The sequence below is a fragment of the Anser cygnoides genome, chromosome 2 (assembly GCF_040182565.1).
Source record: "Anser cygnoides isolate HZ-2024a breed goose chromosome 2, Taihu_goose_T2T_genome, whole genome shotgun sequence".
Lineage (NCBI taxonomy): Eukaryota > Metazoa > Chordata > Aves > Anseriformes > Anatidae > Anser > Anser cygnoides.
The window spans coordinates 142,214,904-142,239,768 of record NC_089874.1 but is presented as its reverse complement, the minus strand read 5'-3'; the positions used below and the strand labels follow the sequence as shown (position 1 = coordinate 142,239,768).

At 44.0% G+C, this 24,865-nt stretch overlaps 1 protein-coding gene across 10 annotated transcripts in view; it reads left to right on the top strand.

Annotated features, from left to right (window-relative positions):
* Window positions 1-4,995: 4,995 nt before the first annotated feature.
* UBR5 (ubiquitin protein ligase E3 component n-recognin 5) overlaps window positions 4,996-24,865 on the top strand; it is an 83,402-nt gene continuing 63,532 nt past the window's right edge. For 7 of the 10 annotated variants that reach the window (XM_066990638.1, XM_066990639.1, XM_066990632.1 and 4 more), the window contains exons 1-4: window positions 4,996-5,358; window positions 23,249-23,293; window positions 23,965-24,046; window positions 24,229-24,305. In XM_066990638.1, coding sequence (XP_066846739.1) covers window positions 5,297-5,358; window positions 23,249-23,293; window positions 23,965-24,046; window positions 24,229-24,305 — 266 coding nt within the window. In that variant the 5' untranslated portion in view covers window positions 4,996-5,296. The remainder of the gene's footprint in view (window positions 5,359-23,248; window positions 23,294-23,964; window positions 24,047-24,228; window positions 24,306-24,865) is intronic. The other 3 variants (XM_066990637.1, XM_066990636.1, XM_066990633.1) reach the window with 1 other exon arrangement.

The following is a 24,865-nucleotide window of genomic DNA, read 5'->3' as shown; positions in this document are numbered from 1 at the left end:
AAACTCCAGCTAGAACCAGGCTGAGGAGCGATGTCAAATGAGGGGTTAAGGATGGAAGACAAAACTTGAGTCTGCCAGATATCAGTGGATCTACAAAGTCTACCGAGTAGTGGGCAGAGAGATCACCTCGATCCCAGACACGCCGGGCCAACATCCCCTAACCAGGAGAAAGTAAACCCTGAGCACACCAAAGACAGAGGAAGCAGGTGCAGAATCCTGGTTCCTAATCCAGGAGTGCTTCACCACAGAGCCGGGGGGAGGAAATGCCGAGCAGCCGAAACAAGAAAGGGGCAGGGGGATCAGGTATCTGCAGAAATCGCCTGGTTTTGAACGGGTGTATTTTAGGCTGTGGGTGGTAGCAAGTGTTACGCGAGCAGACTGCGCGTCGACGCGTCTGGCTCACCACATTAACTTCCGAACATCTGAGCCTCTCTCAGCCAAATTTTGACTTAAAGTTCTGGTCTCAGAGGTCTCTGTTAGCCTCACTGACTCAGCAATGGGAAAGACTGCAGCAGAGCTCGGGTTTTTTTAGTTGCTGGAGAATAAACAGAGCAGAGAGCCACGGCATACGCTCCGCTGGGCACTGAAATCCACGGTAAGAAAAGATCCATGGGAAACAAGTTTTCATCAGCTCTGAACCTTAACACAAAACAACGAGAGAACAAAGAGAAATGATTTTTGTATTACAGTCACCTCTTAAATGTACAGCCAGGTACGAGTAGAAAATGAGGGATTATAAATAATACCTGGCATGCCTTCACATTAAGATGAAGACTCAGCTGCCATAAATCAGCATCACATTAAAAAATCAGGCTATTACAACTTGAGACCCGAGCACAATAAAATGCAACCCAGCGCAGCAGAAAGCCAACGGCCAGCGGCGCAGAGCTCTACAGCTGGAATCCTTTGATTCCCTGTGTTAACTCGCAAACTGTGCGGCTAGCCGGCGTGTTGCAGAACACATGGATGCGGTTTAAAGGCCTGATGTTCCCAGACAAATCACTCTTACGCTACACCTAGATGGAGGGAGAGTAGGAGGTAGTGAGGGACTTGCTTTGCTTCAGTTTGTGGTGCCGGAAACAAGATTTCTTTCTTTGCAATGCGCTTTGTTGATCACTCCAGAAACTTCTGTTCGGTCTTGGGAACCATCTAGAAGCTGCAGTTTCCTACACAACTTCCTTGTTGACGTTTCCAAGAATGCTGGCCTCATTTCTTCCACAGCAAAACTATAATCTTATGCTGCCAGCCTGATGTCATGTCTGTTGACGTCTGAAGTTAACAGCCTGGAGAACGCACAGTGGGGTCCTCAGACGCCTGAGGCTTTCGCTTTTGTTCGGAGCCTCCTTCCCTGACCGCACCGTGCTGCACCAGCCACGGCTCCGCTGCCGATGGCACACCTGCCAGCATCCGCTTCCACCGGTCACGGAGCAAAGTCCCTTGCAGGCTTTCTACCCCAATCCTCCCACCCCTACCAAGTCCCCTCCCTTTAGGACTAGCAGACTTGCAGTAGAAACCTGAGGAAAACAGCCGGCCTGCAGCTGCTGAGTGAGCTGAGCAAGCTGTTAGGAGCGAGTCCGTCCTGTTGCATATTTTTCAGATGTTTCTGGTGGAAAAGTTCCTGAAGCATCCACTCGAGCTGCGTGTGCTTGCAGCAGGGGGCTGGACGAGACAACCTGCCAACCCATGTGCTCCTCTGATCCTAAAACCTTCAGACAATGTTGACTATCAGCAAACCTCAGTTTCAGACACGACAGCTATAAACCCACGGAAGTTATTTTACACGGCATTTCTAAGCTGGCAAAAATTCCAATTAGCCAAGTATATTAGTAGGAAACTCGTCCTGCTGGTTGGGTGTTGGTGTATTTATAGCTGCACCTTCACAAGGAAGCTTCTTTATCAGGAGGCCTGAAAATAGCAACATTTGTACGCAGAGGAGTTGTGCAACATGGGGAACTAAATCTCTTCGGCCGAGTCAGGAGTCCTGTCTTAAAAATACATCTTGTAAAGAAAGAAAATCTAGTTGTGCCCTTGATTTTTCTCAGAACTTAGTAAAAGCAAATTTTTAAACCATTTCACTAATGGGTGTTGTCATCCAACAGACTTAGACAATGCAAAAGTCTTGGGAACAGTCTTTTTATTTTGAAGTTCTTGAAAAACAAGCAAGAAGGAGCAGTCCTACAGTCAGAAAGCATTTCTGTTTGGATCCATTTCAGACAATTCAAAGGACCACCAAACTCCATTGCCTACAAGATCCTTATCTGAGAAATGCATCAACGCACCATACGGGCATTGTGCATCACCATTCACGGGCACTGCCAAAGTCGGCTCCTGAGATGTAGCCTCGCATCCTTGTTAGCCAACTATGAGGTGCTTTGCTGTGCCTGCTGCTGTGATACACACTCGCATCAGAATAACAAACAGCTAAACATTTGGATTGATGTCCTCTCATCTACACTTAGGGTCAGCTGCCATTTGAGACAACCTCAAAACAAAATAACAATATTTGAGACAACAACGAGTGTAGAGTCCTGGTGAGAACAACGAAAGCTGAGATTTGCACCACTTAAGTTTATTCTGGCTCCGAGCACAAGTTCCAGTGAAATCATTTTTTTTCCCTTTTTGCTTATGCTGAGTGTTTGCGTTGGCACAGCCACAGGCAACGGCTAAAACTGGGGTTCAGTGATAATGTAAATAAAGCTGCAGAAAAGGATTACTCACAAACGCCAGCAGCAGACTGCTGAGCCCTAACAGACATGTGCTCCCTTTGGGCTTTTCCAGCTCTTTTCCTGTCCTTTATCTAATAGCTTTCCATAACCCATTAACTTTTAAAGCTTGCTCATGAAGTGTGGAAGGAAGAGAGTAATTGAAATCGCATCCTTATGCCTAGCCCTTAAAAAAACTCCGCTGAACAGATCATGTTATTTGGAGATGTAAATGCTTTGGAGAACTAGATCTTGATCCTGAGAGCAAATGTGAATTATCTGGATCTTCCCAAGCCCCAATAAATGTATTTGAAACATCCCCAAGGATGCAGGACTTGATGTGGCCCATCTTCCAACAGTCCAATGGAAAAGAAGAATGACTGCCAAATGCAAGGAGTTAATTATGGTGTAAGAATAAAACCAAAAAACAAGATGCGAAGTTTTACAGGAGATCATTAGAACATGCAGGAGATCCTGATAAAATGACTGAGGTCAAGACAACTTAGAAGATCCTCCCGTTGCAGTGAACTGTAGGAATGCTTCAGGGAAACCATAAATAAATAAAACAAGAAAAGCAGAACAAAATGGGAAAAAAAAAAAGAACAAAACTAACACTTTGCTATGAGAAAATGCAGAACTAAGCCATCCAGAAACCGCTAGTCCTGTCTGAACAAAAAAGAAAAGTAAATCATGGGTCTCCCCTTGTTTTTAAAAGCACGGCTACTGCACTGTCCCAGTACAGAACAGATTTAATCCTATTCCATGCCTTGTGCATTGCCAGCAGCCTGTTTGGATTTGTCTTATACGTGGTTTAGGTTGTCTTGTATGTGCTCTCAAATGCATTTGAGTATTACTGCCACCTGAGAGCAGAACATATGGGGAAACAGTATCTGAGAGTAAGAAACCTGGAACACCACAATGTCGTATTTGCTTTTTATCCCATTTCCTCATGTTAATGATAGCTGCATTGGAGAAAAAACCTTCACGAGCTCCCCAGCTCTCAGGGCTGCAGGCTCCTGCCAGATGGGGGGGGCCCAGGGAAGAACAGGGGCTGCAACACAGCAAGTCCCCAAATTACCTACGTCCTTAGGTTTGTGAACAGATTTGGGGGGGATTACCATTGTATGGCCTCAAAGAGGGCTCATAGCTCCCTGACCTAGGCTGGGGGGTTATTTTGTACCATTGTCATGGGGCACACCAAAAAATTCCACACTGGTTTTCCAAATTCCTGAAAACAAGCAAGATTAAGCTGGAAAACCAGCAAGAAAAAAATAAAAATAAAAATAAAAATAAAAATAAAAATAAAAAAAAATAAAAATAAAAATAAAAATAAAAATAAAAATAAAAAGAGATGAGAGCCTGGTATAACCCCAACCAAAGTGTAAGTTTCTGTAGTTTCTGTTTTTCTGACTACTTGTATTTTGTGTAGAAGTGACTGTTTTCCTGACTGGTTAAATTTTGTGTAAAGTGACTTTTTCTGACCAGTTATATTTTGCATAGAAGCGGCTGTTTTTTATGACTAGTTATATTTTGTGTAGAAGCACCTGTTTTTTCTGGCTGGTTATATTTTGAGTAGAAGTGGCTGTTTTTTCTGACTGGTTATATTTAATGTAGAAGTGACTATTTTTCTGACTGGTTACATTTTGTGTAGAAGTGACTAGTTTTCTGACTGGTTATATTTAATGTAGAAGTGACTATTTTTCTGACTGGTTATATTTTGTGTAGAAGCCGCTGGTTTTTCTGACTGGTTATATTTTGTGTAGAAGAGACTATTTTTCTGACCGGTTATACTTTGTATAGAAGAGACTGTTTTTCTGACCGGTTATATTTTGTGTAGAAGTGACTTTTTCTGACCGGTTATATTTTGTGTAAAAGCGACTGTTTTCCTGACTCGCTGTATTTTGCGTAAAAGCGGCTGTTTTATTGACTCGTAACTCAACTCCCAGCAAACCGAGGCGTAAATCCGTGAGGGGAAGCCTTCCCCAAACACCCCAGGAGGGCTTTTTGCGCCCCCAGCCCCGCCTGAGGTGCAGTAGGAGGGAGCGCGTCCCGCCTGAGGCACCCGCGCGCGCCTCCCCTCCCCGCCCCCTCCCTCCGCGCAGCCTCCCTCCCTCGGCACGCGGCCCTTCACGTCCCCCGCGCATGACGTCACCGCTCCCCCCCCCCTCCACCAATCGGAGGCGAGCTTAGTGGCAGGCCGCCCACCGGCGGTGCCTCCGCCACTCAGCGCCGTCCTTACACGGGCGGCCGCCGCCCCGCCCTCCCCGGCGCGGCGCAGGGAGGAGGCGGAGGAGGAGGAGACGGCCCCGCGGCGAGCCAAGATGGCGGCGCGTGGGTGAGCGCGGCGCGCCCCGAGCCTCCTCCCGCTGCTGTTGCGGCCGGGCCGCCTGCTCCTCCGGCTCCTCCAGCCCCTCCGCCACACGTCCCCGGGGCCTCCGGGGAGCGGCCGCGAGCGCCCCGGGGGAGGCCCGGAGGCGGCCGGGAGGCCGCGGGGCCCCCTCCCCGCCGCTCCCCCCCCCCCCCCCCCCCCCCTCATTGTGTGCCAGGCCCCTGCCCGCCTCCCTCCGCCGGGGGGAGCCGCGGCGGCGCGGACCATGACCTCCATCCACTTCGTGGTGCACCCGCTGCCGGGCACCGAGGACCAGCTCAATGACCGGTGAGGGGCGGGCCTACCGGGACGGGGGCGGGAGGGGATCCCCTCAGGGCCTGGGCCCCGCCGGGAGGGCCGCAGCGCCGCCTCCCCCGGCAGCTCGGCCCCCCCCGGGGGGCCGTGACCCCCGCCTCGGGGCTCCCCGAGGAGGACGGGGCTCCCCCCCCCCGGACAGCAGCACACAATGCGGCTGGGACGGCGGAGAGGAGGAGGATGCGGCGCCCTGCACAGGCTCGCAGCGCGCTGTGCCTTCCCCCCCCCCCCCGACGTTTATTTTTTTTTCAATAAAGGAGGCCCCGTCGCCGCGTCGCCGCTGCCGTGTGGCTCGGCGAGGGGTGGCGGTGCCGGCCTGCCCGCTCGGCAGCCTCGCGGCTAACTTTGGTCTGGGTCGCGGGGGAGAAACGGCAGAGCGGGGAGGCTCGGAAGAAAATCGCTTGGAGGAGAATCGGCCTGCGAGCCGAATTTTCTGCCCTCCGCGATGTGTTTTTGACAGCGCTCCGTGCAGCTGGCTGCGTGCTTTCTGTGGGATTTACCAGTAGCGTGCACTGTAGTTTGTAAACGCCACTGCTGGTCTTATCTGTAAATTCTTTAGAAACGTGCAGATTTTCGTTTCTTAGGAGTTTGTGCGTGAAAATAATCTAGATTTATAATCATCGCTGGGTAGAAATTACATATTTTACATTGTACAGAAATACTTTAATTTTTACAGTTGTTTCTTAGATATTTATGAAACTTTAAAAAGTGCACACTCTTGGTTATATTTTTCTTTTTTCTTTTTTGTGATTTTACTGGGTTTCAGAATAGGTCAGGGTCCAGTTCGCTTCCACAGTTGTTTGCAGTTTAGATTAGGAAAAGTGATCTTGTAGAGAAACGCTATTTAAATTTTACAAGTGTTTTTGGTTATTTATATATATATTTTTAAGTGGATGCTTTTGGTTATATTTTTAGGGATTTTTGTGATCTTACTGGGTTTCAGAACAGGTCATGGTCCAGCTCACTTGCCCTGTTGTTTGCAGTTTGGGTTAGGAAAAGTGACCTACCTTTGCTGAGACAACTCTATTAAGACACGGCAGAGGTTCGAGGGCATACGATGAGGAAAATAGGTCATTGTAAAGATAAAGTTTCAGCCGAGCTGCATCATCCCTGCTTTTAAAAGGGGGAAAAGAAACTCGTAGTGATAAAATAGGTCCTAGACTTGAAGCATGTCAGTGTGGAGTGTGTTTTTTTTTTTTTCCTCCTTAACTTGATGATGCATTTTACAGGACCCGCTTCCTTTGGGGAGGCCTGCCCATTCCTAAGGGATTGTTTGGCTTTCTCCACAGTAACGCGTTCAGATTTGGCATACATCTTCCTTTAGAGTGACAGGCTGAGAGGTGATGCTGTAGGAGGAGTTCTGCTGCTGCTTCATTGTGCTGGTTTGATTTAGGATAATCATCTGGGACTTCAAACTTCAAAGGACCCCAGTGGTTTTTCTTTGTCTTTCTTTCTTCCTTTCCCTTTATTTTATATTTTTTTAATGTTGATAGGCCCTTTAGAAAACATGTAGCATTTAATTATTGCGCTTTGCTCGGAGTGAGAGAGCTCATCTGGTTTTTCTTTAATGTAACCCGTTTTCTTCACTTACTGTTAAATATGGTGTCCCTTCAGTCTTCATAATGCTTCCTAATTTATTTTTTTTCTGCTTCTTACCATTGGAGCAGCTCTTACAACTTCTTTTGATACAGGAAGCTACATCAAGCGTTGTAATTAATACATGGAGAAGGCTGCAGAAGTGCCTTTTAAGTAGTGACTTATTCTGAAAAAATCAAGTGGCCCCTCAATCTGAGCTGCAAGTCATAAATTTCCACTTGGTAAACATAATTTCACGAGAAGTGTGGTAGCTGTGCACCAGAACCTGCAGTGCAGGGAAATGGGAACGATTCAGAAATAGGGCTGAAGTGCCCGTGCATGTGCTGGAAATGCCAGCTCAATTTTATCAGCATTGTTGCCTATTACAATTCTGTCAATAGAGATTAGGACCAAGATAGCTTAATGAATTTTCGTGTTATGTACACGTGGAAGTTGGGATCCTGGAACATCTCCAGTGTCTGTAATGTTTCTTTCCCTCCTTGCCCTCCACAGGCTTTTTGAGGGCGTGCTGCGGGTCGTGGTCAGTATCCCCAGTTGCTTTTTTCAGTCTCCATTCAGAATGATAATTGCTTCCCAAAATCCGATTTTGGGACTATCATTTGCGTTGTGTGTGTTCATTACTAGTGTGCGTAGAACCTGGTTGACTATATTGCTTTCGTGAGTGCAGTAATCGCATCCTAGAACACAAGGGATTTATTAGTGCAGCCCTGGTGTGAATTTTTGTACAAAAGTATTCGGTGCACTTGTCAGTAATCAGTGTGGATGTCTGAAGTGGACGAGTTGTGTTTGGAAAGCATCCTTTTCTTGAAGTGCTGCTATGCTCTTAAGCGGTCTCCAAAATGTGAGGAAGTAGTTGTTTTCAGTTTGATTTGGTGCAGTTTGTGTCACTGTTCTGCAGTTTTCATTCTATTTTCAGTGCATCTAGTTATCCGTCTTACTCAGCAGCGACTTGGAGAGCAGCACAACGCTGCGAAGAACAGAAGAAAAAGTAACTGTAGAACCGCAGATAATTGGGAAGACTCCCAAATGCGGGCACACATCATCGGAAAGTGCTTAACTAGTATTTTTGAGAACACTTAATGCTGTGCCTTAGTGGTAGTTATTAGACCTCTCTCAAATTACTTGAAGCAATGTTGGCTTCTTCGTGGTACTCATCCAGATGTCTGGAAGCTAGGTGTGCTGGAGAAAGCTCACAGAGTCCAAGGTTATATTTACTCCTGAAGCTGTCTCAGATTTCACTTTTTGAAACGGGTAACGGGCTGAACTTTTGTTTTGGATGAACTAAAGTAATTAAACCTTTTCCACGAAGTTTATTTAGGAAGGTAGGTGACTTGGAATTCTTCCCCCAAACAATTTCTCTGCAAACTGAATATGAAAACTGTAATGGGAGAAAAATCAGGTATGGCCTGCAGTTTAAGGCTCTGTAAAATATTTGGGTTGTATATAATTACTGTAACCTTTGAAAAAGAGAAGCCCAGCTTCTACTGCAGTGTGTGTTAAATACATTTTATGGGTTATCCACCCCACTCCAGGTATGTTTCAGAGTTGGAGACGTTGTGCTTTGTAAAGGAAGCTTGATGCCCAATTTCATAGATAGGTCTGTCTTAGAAAATGTTAGGTTTGGGTAGGAAGCGGGTGTAACCATAGCGAATAGCTATTTCGTGGCTGTTATGAAACCTCCGAGGAGCAGCTTAACCTGCTGCTCTGTGGAATGGGAGCCTTGCTCCTCGCGTTGTGCTTCATGGCTTTCTGTAGATGAACTCCCCGTTGGGGATGGGGCTTGTCTTGAGGCTTTGCTTTTTGTTTTTACCTTAACGCAAAGATAATTCTTGCCAGCTAAGCCATTGAAGTGGTAGCATAGATAGGGGAAGATGTCATTTTTGAAGTGGTTATTATTGATGCATGGGGTAATGTCCTTTTTTTCTTCCCCTGTGAAGATGAGACCCAGTGAATGTGGTTAAACAGAGTATTTTGCAGTTAAGGTGAGTGGCATGCAGTCAGTTCTCTCGCAGTGGGCTGCTTGAAGCGAGCGATGTGACAAAGTTCACTCGAAGCTTCAGTGAGTGCCTGCCTGCAGTCAGCGCCGGGGCAAGGAAGGGTTCTCTTGCTCTTAAGTGAGTTTGTTTTGCCTTAATATATTCAATGCCTTTCTCTGTTACTTTAGGCCATGAAGCGTTCAAGTAAGTAAAATTAACTAGGGTGCTTTGCATGGTCCATGTTTATACCCCCTGACAATCAATTTCCATGGAAAAAGCACCTGGCAAGAACGCATCCTTTCAGTCTGTGCCTGCGTGTCTCCTCGCTCGTGTACATGAGAGCATCATTGGCATGGTGATGGGTAAGAGAAGAGTGGATATGTGGGCTGCTGCTCCGGCGGATTCTTCCCCCCTCTTTGCATTTACTGATGAGCAAATCGGTTAAAAATCCCGAGCAGATGTTGCTGGAAGGAGCTGGGGCAGGGCGTGGTGTGGTTCTGTGCAGGGAGCCAGCGGGGATGTGGAGCTGGTGTCCTGGCCCCGAACGCCTGCAGGAACTGCGCGTGGAGGGGAAATGCTCCTGATAGCGTGGCTTTGGGTAGCCCACAGCTCCGTCTTCCACACCCACCGGCCTCCTGGGAGACCCTGTCCTCTCCTGGCGAGGAAGGCAGCCCTAGCATAGACGTCTCAGCTGTCATTCCATGCAGCCTGCGGTGCTGCTCAGGGCTGGGGGCAGAAGGGATCGACTGACTTGGTTTGAAATAGAAAACCTGTGAGCTGCATGCAGCGCTGCAGCCTTCTATACACATGCGTGTAGCTCACGTGATTTATTTGGGTGTGCTTTAAACCGTTTCCTAATCTAATGTAGCAAAGCTGAAGTTAGCCTGCCTCAAACAGAAATGAATGGATCGAGGTTTGATTACGGGGAAACCATTGCTGGTACAGTGCTTGAGTCCTGTGAGTTAGTTGCTTCATGAGACTTTACTGATGGGAGATGTGCTGATTTTTGTTAAATTGACTTGTTTTAGAAGAGAGTGAGGGAACGTCAGGGGTATTGTGGCATTATTATCAGGCTTGTAGTTGGAAACACTTTTTTAAAAAAAAAAAAATAAAAGGTTTTAGCTGTGTCAAGCAGTTTGTACCACCAGTGTGGTTCATATATTCAGAAGCAGGGCATTAGGATTTGATCTCTTTATTTCAATATCATTATTTAAGGGTGATAATTTGGGAAGTTAAGCATCATCTTCAGTCCAATTTAGTATCTTCATTTATTAATCAAAGCAGGTTCTGTGGAAATTCTGCCTACATGTTTACTTTCTTAAATATGTGAGACCTTTTCTGTAGATCAGAATAAGAAATCCGAGATCAGACTTTTGTCTTTGGGCAGCTTGATTCTAATTTTGATAGAAAATAAAAATGTGGTTAATTGACTAATGTAACTTCTGTTAAAACAGTTCAAAAACTTTAAATGGCATATACGCATACTTTCAAGGCCAATTTTTCACTAGCTGTTCAGGATTTTCCTGTGAGCCAATTAACGTTTCATATCTGATTGATTGTCCAAGGTTACTTACCCATAGGCCAGTAGCCAAGGCCTTTTTGGGCTTGGCTCTGCTAGGGTCCTTTTCTGGCTGTAAGTTGTGCTGTGCCCCAAAATGTTCCTGGGTGGGTGAGCATCAGAAGAGATGGGTTTAAAAAAAAAAAAAGGATTTTGAAAAAGTGCTGTACGAGGGAGAGTAGGAGTGAAGAGCAGAGGAAGAGGAAGCAGGATTGAGGTCCTTCCATTTTGAAAGCAGCAAGTTTATTTTGGCTCCTGTAATGCGACACTGTACTGCGAGTGATCTGAAATGAGAGTAGCCGTGAGCGGTCACGAGGAATTTAGTAAAATAGCAATTGGGGCACAAACATTGCCTCTTTTCCCTTTTCAAATCAGCTGTGGAGTTCGGGCGTTCTTGTTGAATAGACCAATAATTAAGTAAGATTAATGGGATCTCATCTTAATAGTTGTACTTTAAGGATAGCAACGCATGACAGCTGCAAGAAAACCTTTTTAACTCTTAGTTTTCTTAGGTATCAGTCAACAACATTTATGTTCTGCTTCTTTGATTACAGCTTTCAACCTCTGCAATAGCATGCTTTTTAAGGTAACTTTGGTACGGTATGTGTTTATTAAATACTACAAAAGTATTCTCAGTGGCAGCTAGAGCAAGATGTCTGTCATAAATATGTAATTAAGCCATATGGCTTTAATCGATGCATGTTACACTTTCTTTCTTAAACGTCCTGAAGTTTGAGCAGATAACTGTTCAGCACCCAATTACATTTGTGTCAGAAGTTACTTAACGCTCGAGGAAAAACAACCAGGGATGTACCTAAGCGCGGCAAGCTTTGCAGGGTGTTGGAGCTGTGTTTTTACCGTTACGGCACGGTTAATTGTTCTCGGCTTAAATGGACTGCAGTATGTATTTGAAAATTACATGAAGAAGGGGAGGGGACTTCAAAGCAGCTTTGATTGTAGTGATTGCACTGACGGCTGCCTAGGTAGTTTAATTTGCAAGATGTTCCCTATAAAAAGTTTTGTCTTCTCCTGCATTGACTCAACAGCTGCTTTAACTGAAATAAAACCAGAGAGAAAAACTACTTGGGCTTCTCTGCTGCACAACCTTTTTTCTTCTAAACTTGAATTCAGTGAAGCCCGGTAAGGGTTTGGCTCTTAGTAACAACTTCATGTAGAAGACCCCAGCAGCAGGCACCTGTACGTGCCCCAGGGAGAACGTGGGAACAAGGCCTGGTTGCAGTGGCTGGAAGATTTTAAATGGGGAGGGAACAGTTAGGAGAAAAAAGTATTGAATTAAGCATGAAAATAGAGATTTTCAAGGTATACGTGTTTTTGTGCAATGCGGTGAGCCTGTCAGTGTAAATGAGGATGGTCACAGCATCGATGAGTCTACTACAGCAACAATTACCCAGCTTTCAGACCTTAAGCTCTTCATCATCTTTTTAGCACAGTACTATTTTAATAGTAAGTTCTATATTCTACTCTTAAAATGTTTTTCTTTGCTTCAAAAAAAAAAAAAAAGTCAACCAATATTGCCTATTTCTCTCTTACCCTTCCCCTCCAGGGAAAATTAACTGCTTTGTTTCAAATTAAAGAGCTCTTCTGTATGTTTGAGAGAGAACAGGTACTGCCTCGATCACAGAGGTATGAGATTTGCCAGTTCTGTGGACTGCAGACATGCTGAAAAAGTGAGTAAGAAGGTGTAAGGTGGACGCAGTGGTCATCTACGTTTCTGTAAAATACTAGCTTGGGTCCTGTTGAGCAGTGATGTAAGCAGTGAATTTGCTGTCTTTGTAATCTTTGTCTACCTCTCGAAACTCACTGCTGCTGCCTGCACTTGCCAGCAAAATTGGTGACAGTAAATGCTTCACCCTGTCTTCCAGAAAATTTTAGCTGCTGTGCTTTAAAGTGCAGTATGCTTTACACTACTAAATCATATTGGTACAGAAAAGCTTTGAGTGTTAACTTGCCACCCATTTTCAACGCCCCAGCAAGATTTTGTTGCAGTGCTAAAAATGATCTTTAACACAGCATTCTGTGTTTTGTCTCATTGCCTATTTTTGTCATCCCGAGTCCATTAACGTTATGCCATAAGGTGTCTCTTGGAGACTTCTCAAATAATTTACATCCAAAAAGAGATTACATGTGTGTTCTCTGCAATTTTATTTTGGGTAGCTTTTCTTCTTCGGTAAGCCAGTTACTACCTTGTATCAGAAAAGATGTTCTGAAATAGCTCAGGTCCTTTGTGTTTCTGATTTAACTTTACAGTAAACTTTACAGTATGGCATTTTCTTAAAGAATGTGGAATAAAAACTGAAAACATTCAGATGATTAATGCTATTTTGGAAGTTGGCCGTGTTGGAACTACTAACCGTCACTGTTGTTTTATTGCCAGCCGCGAGGTCTGCCAGCTTCGTTTGTGACATGGGTAATGTAACTCAATAGATGAGAGTGTGGAGGCTGCTGGGGGGTTTCATAATCCTAAGAAATGGATGTCTTCAGACACACAAAACAAAACCCCAAAACCTTGGAGGGGGTGTGCTTTTTGTTTGGTTGTGTGGGGGCTGTTTTTTTTGTTTTTTTTTTTTTTTTTACACACTCTGATCAGCATTGTGGGCATTAAGAAATATCTTGAGTAATCTGGGATGATAACACTCATACAGCTGCACTTTTCCAATTCACTAGAAAATAGCCCAAAAAGAAGCTTGGGTGCTTTGTGCACAGGGTTTTGTGGTATTGCTTTCTGCAGCATGTTAGCCATCATCTCCAGTTCAAGCTGGATTCTCATTTTTGTCTTTTTTTTCATACTGTGTAGAAGTAGTAGTTGACTGGTTCAAGACAAGCCTGTAGTAAAACATTTTTTTCTGAATGTTTGCTGTCTTCCATTATGCTTCTTTCTCTCATCTCCTTTAGGTTCCCTCAAACTCCCCTTTTCACTTGTTGGGATAGCTTATCTTTTCACGTACATAAAACTACTTCTGTTGTTCTGATACGATGAGATGGATCTTGACTGGGACCTCTGGACATTACTAAAAATTATAATTTCACCATGTATTTTCCAATGTGGGCTCTGACGTAGACTTATGGACAAATATTTCTGCTACACTGCTTTTTACCAAAAATGTGACTGGAAAATAGATAGTTACCCACGTGAATGTAGTTGAATGAGAAACCTAAACCTTACTCTTTCATCTTGCAAAATAATTTTTTTTGAACATATCTCTGTGTTTATTCTTTCATTTATAATACGGCATTCCGCTTTTCTCTGTCCACCCTAAAAATGATCACAGCTGCAGTTATTTTCTAACTAGTAAATACCAAGAAGTGTTCTTCAGAAAAGGAAAAAAAACTTACGGCTTTTAATACTTTTCTTGAGAAAAGCTTTTGATAGAACTAGGTTGTTGTCTGACCTTTAATGTGGATCTGTTTCTTAGGTTGTTGAAACTGCTGTGTTCAGCTTTGACCATACTTAAAACCTTAATAATTACAGTGTCTGTCTCCCCCTCACCCCATTATTTATGCAGTTTGCTGACTTTGGTAAAACCTATCTCCAGAACAGGGATGTAAAGGTCCTGAATAACGCACTCCAGCAATGCAAACCATACGGCCTTGCCGTTGTGGGGTCAGACGAGGTAGGCAAAGCACGCCGTGCCTGGGATTGCCCTACGCAGGCTGGGCAGGAGCAGCAGGGCTTTGCTGGAGCGGTCGAAGCGTGTTTTGTTCCCTTGTGGCGCGGCATCTGCATCCGGCAGGTCTGTTACCTGAAATAGTATGGCCGCAGGCAAAACGTGAAGTAGGAGGTACCCAGCGTGCTGCTTCAGGAGCTCTTGTAGAGGAACCAAAATGCTGGTTACGCTGAGGGGAAGCACCTGGAGTTTTGTGGCTGCGGTACAGACAGATGGAGAAGAGCAAATCTGTTTTCAGCAGTGGGGGGAAAAAAAAAGGTATTGTGATGAGCTCCGCACCTCAAAAGCTGGGTTTTCTTTTGAGTTATTTTGCCTACGGTGATTGACAGTGATTTGGCTCTTGTTTTTCTGGCATGGTGCTTGCTCTCTACTCCCTATGCCAGGTCTCGTTCTGTTCCTACCTAAATCAAAGATGCAGTGTCTGAGGGGAAGGTTTTGAAGTTGTGTGTTTGGTAGAAGAAAGTACAGCGTGAGGAGGAGAGCTTCATGGTTTTTAAAGGCAGTTTTTAACAACTTGGGAATGCGACATGCAGATGCTGTTGTGGCACCAGGGTTTTGGCTAGAGGTTTCAGGCCTTCAAGTATGAGGAATTGGCAAGTAAAGGACTGGACTTGCTAGAGGATCTTTCCATAGCGCTACAACTAGCCAAGACAAAAAGTACTTAATAATTTAACAATTCTTACCTTAAAAAAAAATTGTAGCATTTGAACGTCCGTATCAAAGGCCATTTTCTGACTTTGCACATAGTGGTCATGGCTTCAAAAAGCTTAGTGCAAGAACTGGAGGGAAAATGGTGGCGAGATTATGACCTGGGTTCCCACAGTATCCACAAGTAGGACCAGGACCTGGCTTTCCTGGTTTTAAGCTACCATGGTGGCTCACAAGGAACTTCTGAAGGATCTTCAGCAATTTAACACTACAGGACACAAAAAGTTCCTTATATTTTTACAATAACCAGGGATGTACTCTGATAGCAGTTGGTTTTGGTGGAATTGCTACAGCAAAGACTGACGGGAAACATGAGTTTTTTTTTTTTCCCCCATTTTTGTTTAAATGTGGTCTTTTAAGTTTCACTCGTTCTGGTCCGCCAAGTGTACAGCTTCCTAGCCACGTGTTGGTAGACAGCATTTGCACGTTTCTTCACATCTCAATACTAACTCATGTTATTTAATGTGGATGTTTTTCAAGTATCCTTGAATTAAACCATGAGGTTCTGAATTGCCACTCTCCACATTTTACTGTCACGGAAGGATTTACTTACTGAAGTGACGGGTAACTGAATAGCCTACAACTTGCATTGTCTGAAGATTGGGAGCGTACACCCAGCTGAGGGAGTTGGTTCAGTTGTTGAGCTTTTAATGGCCTTCTGGCTGAGGAAATAGCCTCGTGCTAAATGTTAAACAGAAATTCGGTGCAACTATAGGGACTTTGTGCAGGTGAGCAGAGTCTGGCAACATGAAATGATGATCTGATGCATTCTACACAAGAGAACAGATTTTTGTCTCGTGTTGCCTGAATCCACGACCCGTATTTTTGGAAGTCTGCTGTCATTGAATTTTGCCTCAATCTGATCTTATGCTTTCTCCTGTAGCGTGAGTCGTTCCTTTCCCCCCCCCACCCAGAAAGTCCTAGGGATCTAGGCAACCTGTAGATCTATGTCTGCTTCACTACGAAGTTCTCTGAATATTGTACTAAGCAACAACACGTGTAGGTGTGCTGTAACTGCTGCGTGCTGCTCCTGTCAGGATCTTACCGTTTCTGATTTCTTTCTGTTTGTATTCGGTCTTTTTATTACAACCCTTTTCAGAAGGGGGGCTGTGCTGTGCCATAGCTATTTTAGGGTAGGGGTGTTTGCTTATTTAAGAAGTGTGATTGACGTTATGCTCCTCTTGAGCTAGTTTATGGCTGTGCTTTGCACTTTTTACAATTGTTGTTCAGAAGGTCATGTTCTCAAGTGTCACATAAATGATAAATATGAGGAAAGGGTCTAAGTAGATTTGAACTAGAGGAACCAGTCTGTAAAATCTAGGCAATTTATCATTAATCAGAGGCATCGAGTTCAGGCAAACCTGTGCTGCTTTTCACAAGTCCAACAGGTGGTTGTCCCCTGGTCTTAGTGGAGGGTTTTTTTCTCGATAGAGTAATTCCATCTGGATATCTTAGTACCCATGAGTATTTTTACTCTGTCTAAATGCTACTTCTCAAATGGTTCTCACACTCCTCAGTGTATTTTTTTTTTTTTCATAAGCCACTGCCCTTACAGGTATTTGCCCTTACAGCAAGACAAGAACTCCTAGCTTTTCAGTGGCAAAATCATCCTGCTGCTGCCAGCCTCCAAGTATCCTGAAAGGAAAAGCTCCTCAGAATCCCAGGATGGCTGAGGCTTGCAGGGCCCTCTGGAGCCACCCGGTGCCACCCGTGCCCAAGCAGGGACACCCAGAGCAGGGTGCCCAGCACCACGTCCAGGCGGCTTCTGAAGGGCTCCAAGGAGGAGACCCCACAGCCTCTGGGCAGCCTGTGCCAGGGCTCCGTCACCCGCACAGCACAGAAGGGCTCCTGGTGCTCAGGGGGAGCCTCCTGGGGGCCAGTTTGTGCCCAGGGCCTCCTGTCCTGGCACTGGGCACCACTGCACACAGCCTGGCTCCGTCCTCCCTGCACCCTCCCCTCAGGGATTTACAGACAGAGATGAGATCCCCTGGGCCTCCTCTTCTCCAGGCTGAGCAGTCCCAGCTCTCTCAGCCTCTCATCACAGGAGGGGTGCTCCAGGCCCTCCATCTTTGTTGCCCTCCGTTGGACTTTCCTCAGTGTGTCCATGTCTCTCTTGCACTCAGGGAGCCCAGCACTGGGCACAGCTCTTGAGGTGTGACACCCCCGGTGCTGACCAGAGGAGAAGGATCACTTCTTGACTTTCTGGCACCATTCCACCTGATTAGCTTTTGCTGCAAGGATGCACTGCTGGCCCATGTCAGTGTCCACCTGGACCCTCAGGTCCTTTTCTGTCAATCTGCTTTCCAGCAGCATGGCCCCCAGCGTGTATTGGTGCATGGGGTTGTTTCCCAGGTGCCGGACTCTGCACTTCTTGTTGAACGTCCCGAAGTTCCTGTCAGCCCATCTCTCCAGCCTGCCAAGGCCCCTCTGGGTGGCAGCATCACCTGTGGTGTATCTGCCCCCACCTCACCCCAGATTTCTGTCATCTGCAAAGTTGCTGAGGGTACACTCTGCCCCATCATCCTGGTTGTTAATGAAGGTGTCACACAGGTCTGGGGCCAGTATTGACCTCGGGTACTCTGCTTGTCACTGGCCTCCACCTGGAGTTGGCACCTCTGGGTACGGCCGTACAGCCAGGTTTTGATCCACCTCGCTGTCTGCAGCTCTCTGTGAGGATCTTATGGGGCCTTACTGAAGTCCCGGTGGACTCTATCCATGCTCTCCCCTTGTCCTCCACAGCGACACCACATCAGCTTTGGTTGCTTAGAACTGGGACTGAACTGTAGGCTGAGGAAAATGGGTAAGGCATTTCCTCGCCTGTGCGGAATGTGCTGGATGCTAAATATTAAACACTGTGCGTGTCCGTCTTGAATCTTCTGAGGTCGTTGCCCCTGTCCCACCTCTGCTAATTTTTGTTGTCCAGATTTAACCCTCTGCACTAGCTTATACCTTTAGATACAGGTCATTATCGGCGTTGATACATCGTGAAATATTGATGGTCTGTTGTGAGGGACTTTACCACCTGCAGTAATTGTATTATCTGAAGACTTCCTGGTGGTGTTGCAGGGAACTTAGAGGGATTCATTTGTTCGATGTTTGCCGTATTAGCTTTCTGTTAGAGCTTACTGACTCAGCACCGTGTGTTATCACGGTTCCAGGGAGGGTTATTAAACCATCAGGACTACCTTTATCCATCACACTGGCAGTCCTAGATAATCAGGTTTGGGAGCCATTTTCTGTAAAGCCCCGGTGGTTAACACCACACAGCATAAGAATAGCTGTTAGGCAGCCAAGAGGCCCAGCTTGTTTTCATCCTGTTTGTGGCAGTGACCAGCGCTAGATGACAGCAGAAAAGTATTACAAGAGGACAAACATACAGTGATGCTTTTCCGCATGATAACAGCTTGTATGATAACAATTTGCAGCTCGGAGGTTTCCTGAGCAGTATGTCATAGCTGAGTATTTCTCACTAATATTTCTCGGAACGGAGTGAGGACAGCAGAACTGCATGTAATCTGTGGTGCACCTGATTACTGTGAGTGGCACAATAACTTTGTTTTATGTCTTTATTTCAGTGATCTGAGCATCGTAGCCTAAGCACATCGTCCCAGCCCTCTGCTGAGTAGTCGTGGTTAGCTTGGAGGATCCTGTTTGGTACCTGCGTTCGCACCACTGCTCTCCGCCCCCTTGCTCGTTGGTGGAGAAGAGATTTTTCACCTTTATTTCTTCTGAGTCTGAGCAGGGCATTTGGTAGGAAGGAAGGCTGCCTCTTCATGAAGCTGCAGCATTTCAAAGATTTGGCATGGCAATCAGGGCTACATTAATTGTATTTTGCATTTCTCTACTTGGAGTTGTTCATCATACCCAGCTGTTCATTTAGATGTGCCTTTCCTTTTCCTCCTGTAACCCTTGCTGTCACCGCATGGTGCTGTGGTTAGAGAAGCCCTTACAGTGTGGCCCTGCCTGATATTTTAACCTCATTCAGAGTGTGTGAATAGCTTTTTATGGCTGTAAAGGAGCAACTTCAGGAAAGAAAATCCAAGAGAATCTTCTAAATACCGTGTCTGGGACTCTGCAGCATTCCTTGCCGAGAACAGAAAGGCTTTTTTCTTTCTGGAGACATGCAGCATGTGAACATCTTCTTTTACATCTCCGTAGTTAAATCCTTTGTTTGGGTTGTTTCACTTCAGTGATTTTTACTGTGTGCTCTTTAAAGACCTAGCTGACATTTAAAAATTTAGTTGGAAGTTGCAAAGTAAAATGGAAAGTAGCTTGCTTTATATCAGCAAAGAAATTCATCTCTGAGATGGTGGAATTTATTTTCATTCTCTTAAGTAAGTGTGCCAAATGCAGTATTATTTGACTAAAACTGCAAAATATGATGGATTACGTATCAGCAGCTATAAATATTTGTTGTTGTTGTTCAACAGCAAATAAGCTTTTGAGGGGAAAACTATGCAAATCTTGCTGCAGTTATCAGGTGAGATTCTGTTTACAGTGCACTGTGCTTTTATGCTCTTTGCCAGATTGAGAAGGTCCTGCAGATTTTCAGTGAGTACAGAAGATGTAGGTGTGTTTTTTCTTCTAGTTTTGTAACTGTTAGCTTCCTGACACATTGAACGATTCTGAGGTCTTAGAGCAGTAAAAGTCCTGCTTATTTCTTATGGTCGGTTTGTGGTGCTGTGAACTGTTCCTGGCATGCTGGAAGTACTCGTGAAGGATGAGTATTCCTGAAGGATGACTGGCCAGGTGTGTCCTTTGGAAGCTGAACGTGGTGAACACGTGCTCTGTAAGTCTACAGTGTCTTAATAAATAAACTTCTTAGACAGCCTGCCTAATTTAATACAGAAAATTTCCATTCTTACGAATAGGATTGAAGTTGTGAAACAGCGTTTTGCTAATGTGGTGGATTTTAAGCACTTTGAATAGGCTAAGCTCGCTTTGAAATGTTCAGTATTCCTATAAAGTACTTAGTACTTTGAATTGAGTTTGCTTTTCAGCTCTCTTGCATTTCTGAGCTTTATTTGGCTTTATGCAGCAAGACAGGGCAGAAGGATGGCTCGTTAGATAAACTTCCCTCAAAGTGTAAGTGGACCTTGAGAGAAATCATACCTTCTGATGCATGGATCTGTCACTTGTGAAGTCTGAGCTCTTGTAATCCTGATCTGGAGCCTCTTTGATTGTGTAGTTAGAGCACAGCTCCTTTCTATTCTCATCAGTTCGGAGAACCTCTAGCTGCTAAAATTGAAATAAAATAAGTCCCTTTTTGGCTTGAGCTCGGATAAATTGACTTGTTTTTCCTCACAGCTGATTCTGTATGAATTTTGATGGGGATGCTTAAAGAATGTGTTTCTTAACACAGAAGCCATCATCACTGAACTCTTTGTCTAGTATGTTTCCCCAACAATCTGCTTGTGAGCAAAATACATGTGCTTCGGATTTTGTCCTTTGAAATGGTTTAATTGCCTTTAATGAGAGTTTTTTTTTTTAAAGCTTAACCTCTCTGGCCATTCATATCGGAGATGAGTTTTTAACCACAGAAAGAGACCGAATAAAAGGTCTCAGTGTTGGCCTTCCTTAATGCAAGAATTGATTAAATTGTCTCTGCCTTCGTTTCTTCTTCCGGTGCACCGCCAGTTGAAATTATTGGATCACATTGTCAGGATCAGCCTGATCTTAAAGGCACGTCTAGTATTTGTCCCGTAGCGGATCTGCAGCGCAATACCATGCAACTGTGCAACTAGAAAGACAGGAATTGCTGCAGGAAACATTATTGGGGGGGGGGTGGGTGGAATTATTTAGAATTTTTATTTGCACAAACGTATTCTCTGCACAGAACGTGCGAACGCATCTTTCTGCTTTACTCATATTTTTAGCTCATTTAATTCTGTGACTGTGGTGTTAGCACAGATAGTGGTGGCAGCACGAGTGAGGAGGAGGATGGGGATGAATTGAGCAGCTCAGCAGGGGACAGCACCAAACTGCTCCTTTTCTTACTGGTGCTCTGTGTCTAGTCTGGATCTTCAGGCCTCAAAGGCTTTGGTAACTTTGTTATTACAGCAGCTGTGCAGGAGATGGACGGATTTCTGCGAGTTTAGTACTTCCAGTATTGTAGCGTACAACCTTCTCTGCTCCCCCCCATAAATGTTGACAGCAGCCTCTTTTCAATAACATCACGTCGCTTTTGATCTTGGTGTGTTGCAGGTAGACCTACTCTCTTCAGACTGGCATTATGGAGTTTCACAGAGCACACAACTCTCGGCTTTCTGTGTGTTTCAATTCCCTGTCACTTTTTTTATTTTAACAAATAAAAAAGGAGTAAGATTTTTTACAAATTGGAAAAGTACCTTTTTCTTTCTGTCACAAAGGCTGAGCATTACTAAAGCTCCGATAAGGAAATTTTAAATGTTGTTTGTAGACCAGCCTCGTAACCATTTCCAGTACAGTGCTGCCTTGTTTGCTGCCAGCTTTCCTTACAGTCAGTGCAGTGACCTTAAAGGTAGGTTTTCCCACTCGTGCTTGCTAAGAGGAGTAGCGTTAATGGAAAACTGCTCCAGATTCCTGGGAAACTGTTAGGTAACATAGTTAAGATGTGAAGCTTCAGGGATGTTTAATTTGTTGATAATTACGCAGCAGATCCCTGCTGGCTTCATAGAACCTTGCAGTGTGCTGTGGACTATATAACGTTCATCTCTGGGATTTCATTCGGTGTTCTTCCACAGTAATTCACTCTTACGGGGTACCTTCTATACCTATTGCATATGAAGCTTGTGGTCTGTATCTTCCTTTTGTGGATGGCCTTCAAAGAACCTTAATATTTTCCTGTGTGAAGTAGTTGTGGCTGCAGATGAGGTTGGTGAAAACGCCTCCTTACAGACAGCAGCTTGGCTGCGATAGCAAAGGCTGGCTCTAAGCGTGTTCACCGCCTTCCTGCTGCCTTTTCACAGTGGTCCTTTTACCTCGTGCTTGTATCAGACACAGTTATTTCTATCAGTATAAATTGTCTTGTTTCTCCAACAAAGGTATGTCTTTTTTTTTTTTTTTTCCCCTCCAGACAAGTGCTGTGGAGTCAAACACCTGATAACATTAAGATTTGGATGTCTGAACCTTTTTTAAAGGTTCAGACACCAGAAAACAGTTCTGGTGTGTATGCGTCCTTGTGAAGTTTAGAAAGGGGTTGCTGGTTAAGATCTGTGAAATACTAGGATAAACATGGCAAAAAAAGATCTGATTTTATTTACTTTATTAGGAAGACCTTTATTTACAGGGTTCATCTCTTGATTTAGTATCTATAATACAAATATTCTCGCTAAATTTGGAAGCTGTTCAGGTGCTTTTTTAGATCCCTTCTCATGTTTGGGAAGATGGGAGGCAGAGTTTTACCTGTTATGAGAGGATCTTTGCAGCTCAGAGATGATCTTTTCTAAGGCAGTGAGTGATAAAGGCAGAAGTTACTCTGTTGGCTTCTACTTTTGGACACTGCCCTCTAAGCAGAAGTAGTCTGTGAGTTGGCCAGATTCTGGGTTCTGATCTTCCCTTTGGTGAGGTGCCATAAAAGTGAGTTGGAAGTACTTTGGGAAACACAGTTGGGAAAGGTGATGTTTTAGGTAACCCTGTATTAAATAGTGAATCTTCTTTGGTTCGTTTTTTCTATTTGTCAGAGTTCGTTGTTCGTCCCTTTTGACGTTGGCTTTTGTGCATATTTTCCAGTCGTCTTTGTTTTGAGGAACTTACTGTCGTATTTTTGGCTCTGACATGCCATATACTTGGATTCTTTAGAAAATGGTAATAATGTCTGCTATGGGATAGTGTACTGAAACATATTATAAGGAAACATAAATATATCTACAACTAATGCTCATCCTTTCATCTGTTTACTTTGTGTGTAAGGTTGGAAGTGGTTGTAACAAGGCATCTTTTTTGGTGGCGAGTTGCAAAACACATAGAAATGCAAGAAAACATGGGTTTTGCAGCAAGGTAATAGGTGGAAGGGTAAAACTCTTAAACTAAAACCCTCCAAAACAAAAACTTGACTTGAAGCTGAACACCATCCATTTGTGATGTAGTCTCCCAACACTAGGTAGAATTTAGATCAAGCTTCATTAAATCTGGTGGTAAGTGGTTGCCATAATGCACTTTCAGTCCCCTGCTGTAGTGTCATGAATGTTTGCTGTTCTGCAGTTTGCTGTTAATAGTTTAATCTGGGATTAGAGGTTCAGTTTAATCAGTGTGTTATATGTTGAAGTATCCCTACCAAACAAAATGGTGTTGTAAATGTGCCACCTAAGTGGATGTTATATACAACAGAGGCTTCATTTCTTTTTTCTTTTTTTCTCCAGATTAAGGGAAGTTTCAGAGAAGCTGAACAAATATAATTTAAACAGGTAAGACGTATTACATGATGCTGCAAGTAATTTAGGAAAGGGTGATTTTAATAATACCAACAAGGATTAGGACTATTATAGAAATAGCCTTAGAAAGCCTCAGGACGTGTAGTAAAGTTCAGAATCACAGAATTGTAGGGGCTGGAAGGGACCTCAAGAGATCATCAGGTCCACCCCCTCTGCCAAAGCAGGTTCCCTAGAGCAGGCTGCCCAGGTAGGCGTCCAGACAGGCCTTGAATATCTCCAGAGAAGGAGACTCCACAACCTCCCTGGGCAGCCTGTGCCAGTGCTCCGTCACCCTCACTGTAAATGCTTCACATAGACAGTTCTTACATTAGGAGGAAAATGTTTTCAGTTATGATATATAAATTATTAAATACCCTCCTTATTAAATGACTAAGTTAAAGTATGTCCCATGTTTATTGATGATAAAATTAAATGAAAATTCTCTCACCCATTAAGGTTTTGTTTTGCAATTTCTGTGCTTAATGACTGGAAGGACAACAGAAAAAACACATGCTTCATCTGATGTACGTGTTCAGTCATTCTTGAAAGTTTTTATATCTGTAAACATCACTGCTATCATTGTTCCTTCCATATGTCACTAGTTTGTTTGTTTCTGGGCTTGAAAAGTTTAAAAATGTTATATATCGCTCACTTTTTGTTTTCAGCCACCCCCCATTGAATGTATTGGAACAGGCTACTATTAAACAGTGTGTGGTGGGACCAAATCATGCTGCATTTCTTCTTGAGGTAAATTACTCAAAAATATGTTCAGATAACTAACTTGAAACCATACAGTTAAAAGTAATTCTTTTAAAATCAAATGGATGAACTTTTTTCAGCAACCAAGACATGTTTTTGCATGTATTTTTTTTCTGTATCTGTCTTGCATTTCAATTTTGGACACTTGGTTTTCTTGTTTTTAAATATAGGATGGTAGAGTCTGCAGGATTGGTTTTTCAGTTCAGCCAGACAGATTGGAATTGGGTAAACCTGATAATAATGATGGGTAAGAAACTCTTTTCTTCATATTAAATCATTCCTTTGAACTGGATAAGCAGCTTGGCTGCTTTTTTGTTTTGTTTTTAAACTAGATTGCTTTTGGAATGGGTACTTTGAGTAAATGCATAATAGTTATGGTGATGCAGCCAAACAGCCTAGCTTGACAAACTGGTGTAGGGAATAAATACTAGATGTAGCTATAAAACAAGTGAGACAGGATGTCTTTAACTTAAAGAAACAAACAAACCGCACCAAAAAATAATAATCATGAAAAGAAACTGTCTTAAAGCGTTAAGCCCCACGTAGAATCCACTTTGAAAGTGGTCTTGTCTGGAAAGGCTTGCTTTTTAGATTCACTTTCTTCAGTCCAGGTAAGTCGTCTTTAATAGGACTGTTTAACATATTTGGATGTAAAATGCTGCTTGATATCAAAGGAGCAAACTCAGGCTCAGATCTGCAGATAGAACAACTGGCAATTACATTTTGTCCATATACGCTAACTGAAAACTTAGTACAGTGGCTATCTCAAATCACTAATTAGGTTAATGTGTACTTGCAACTGTGCTG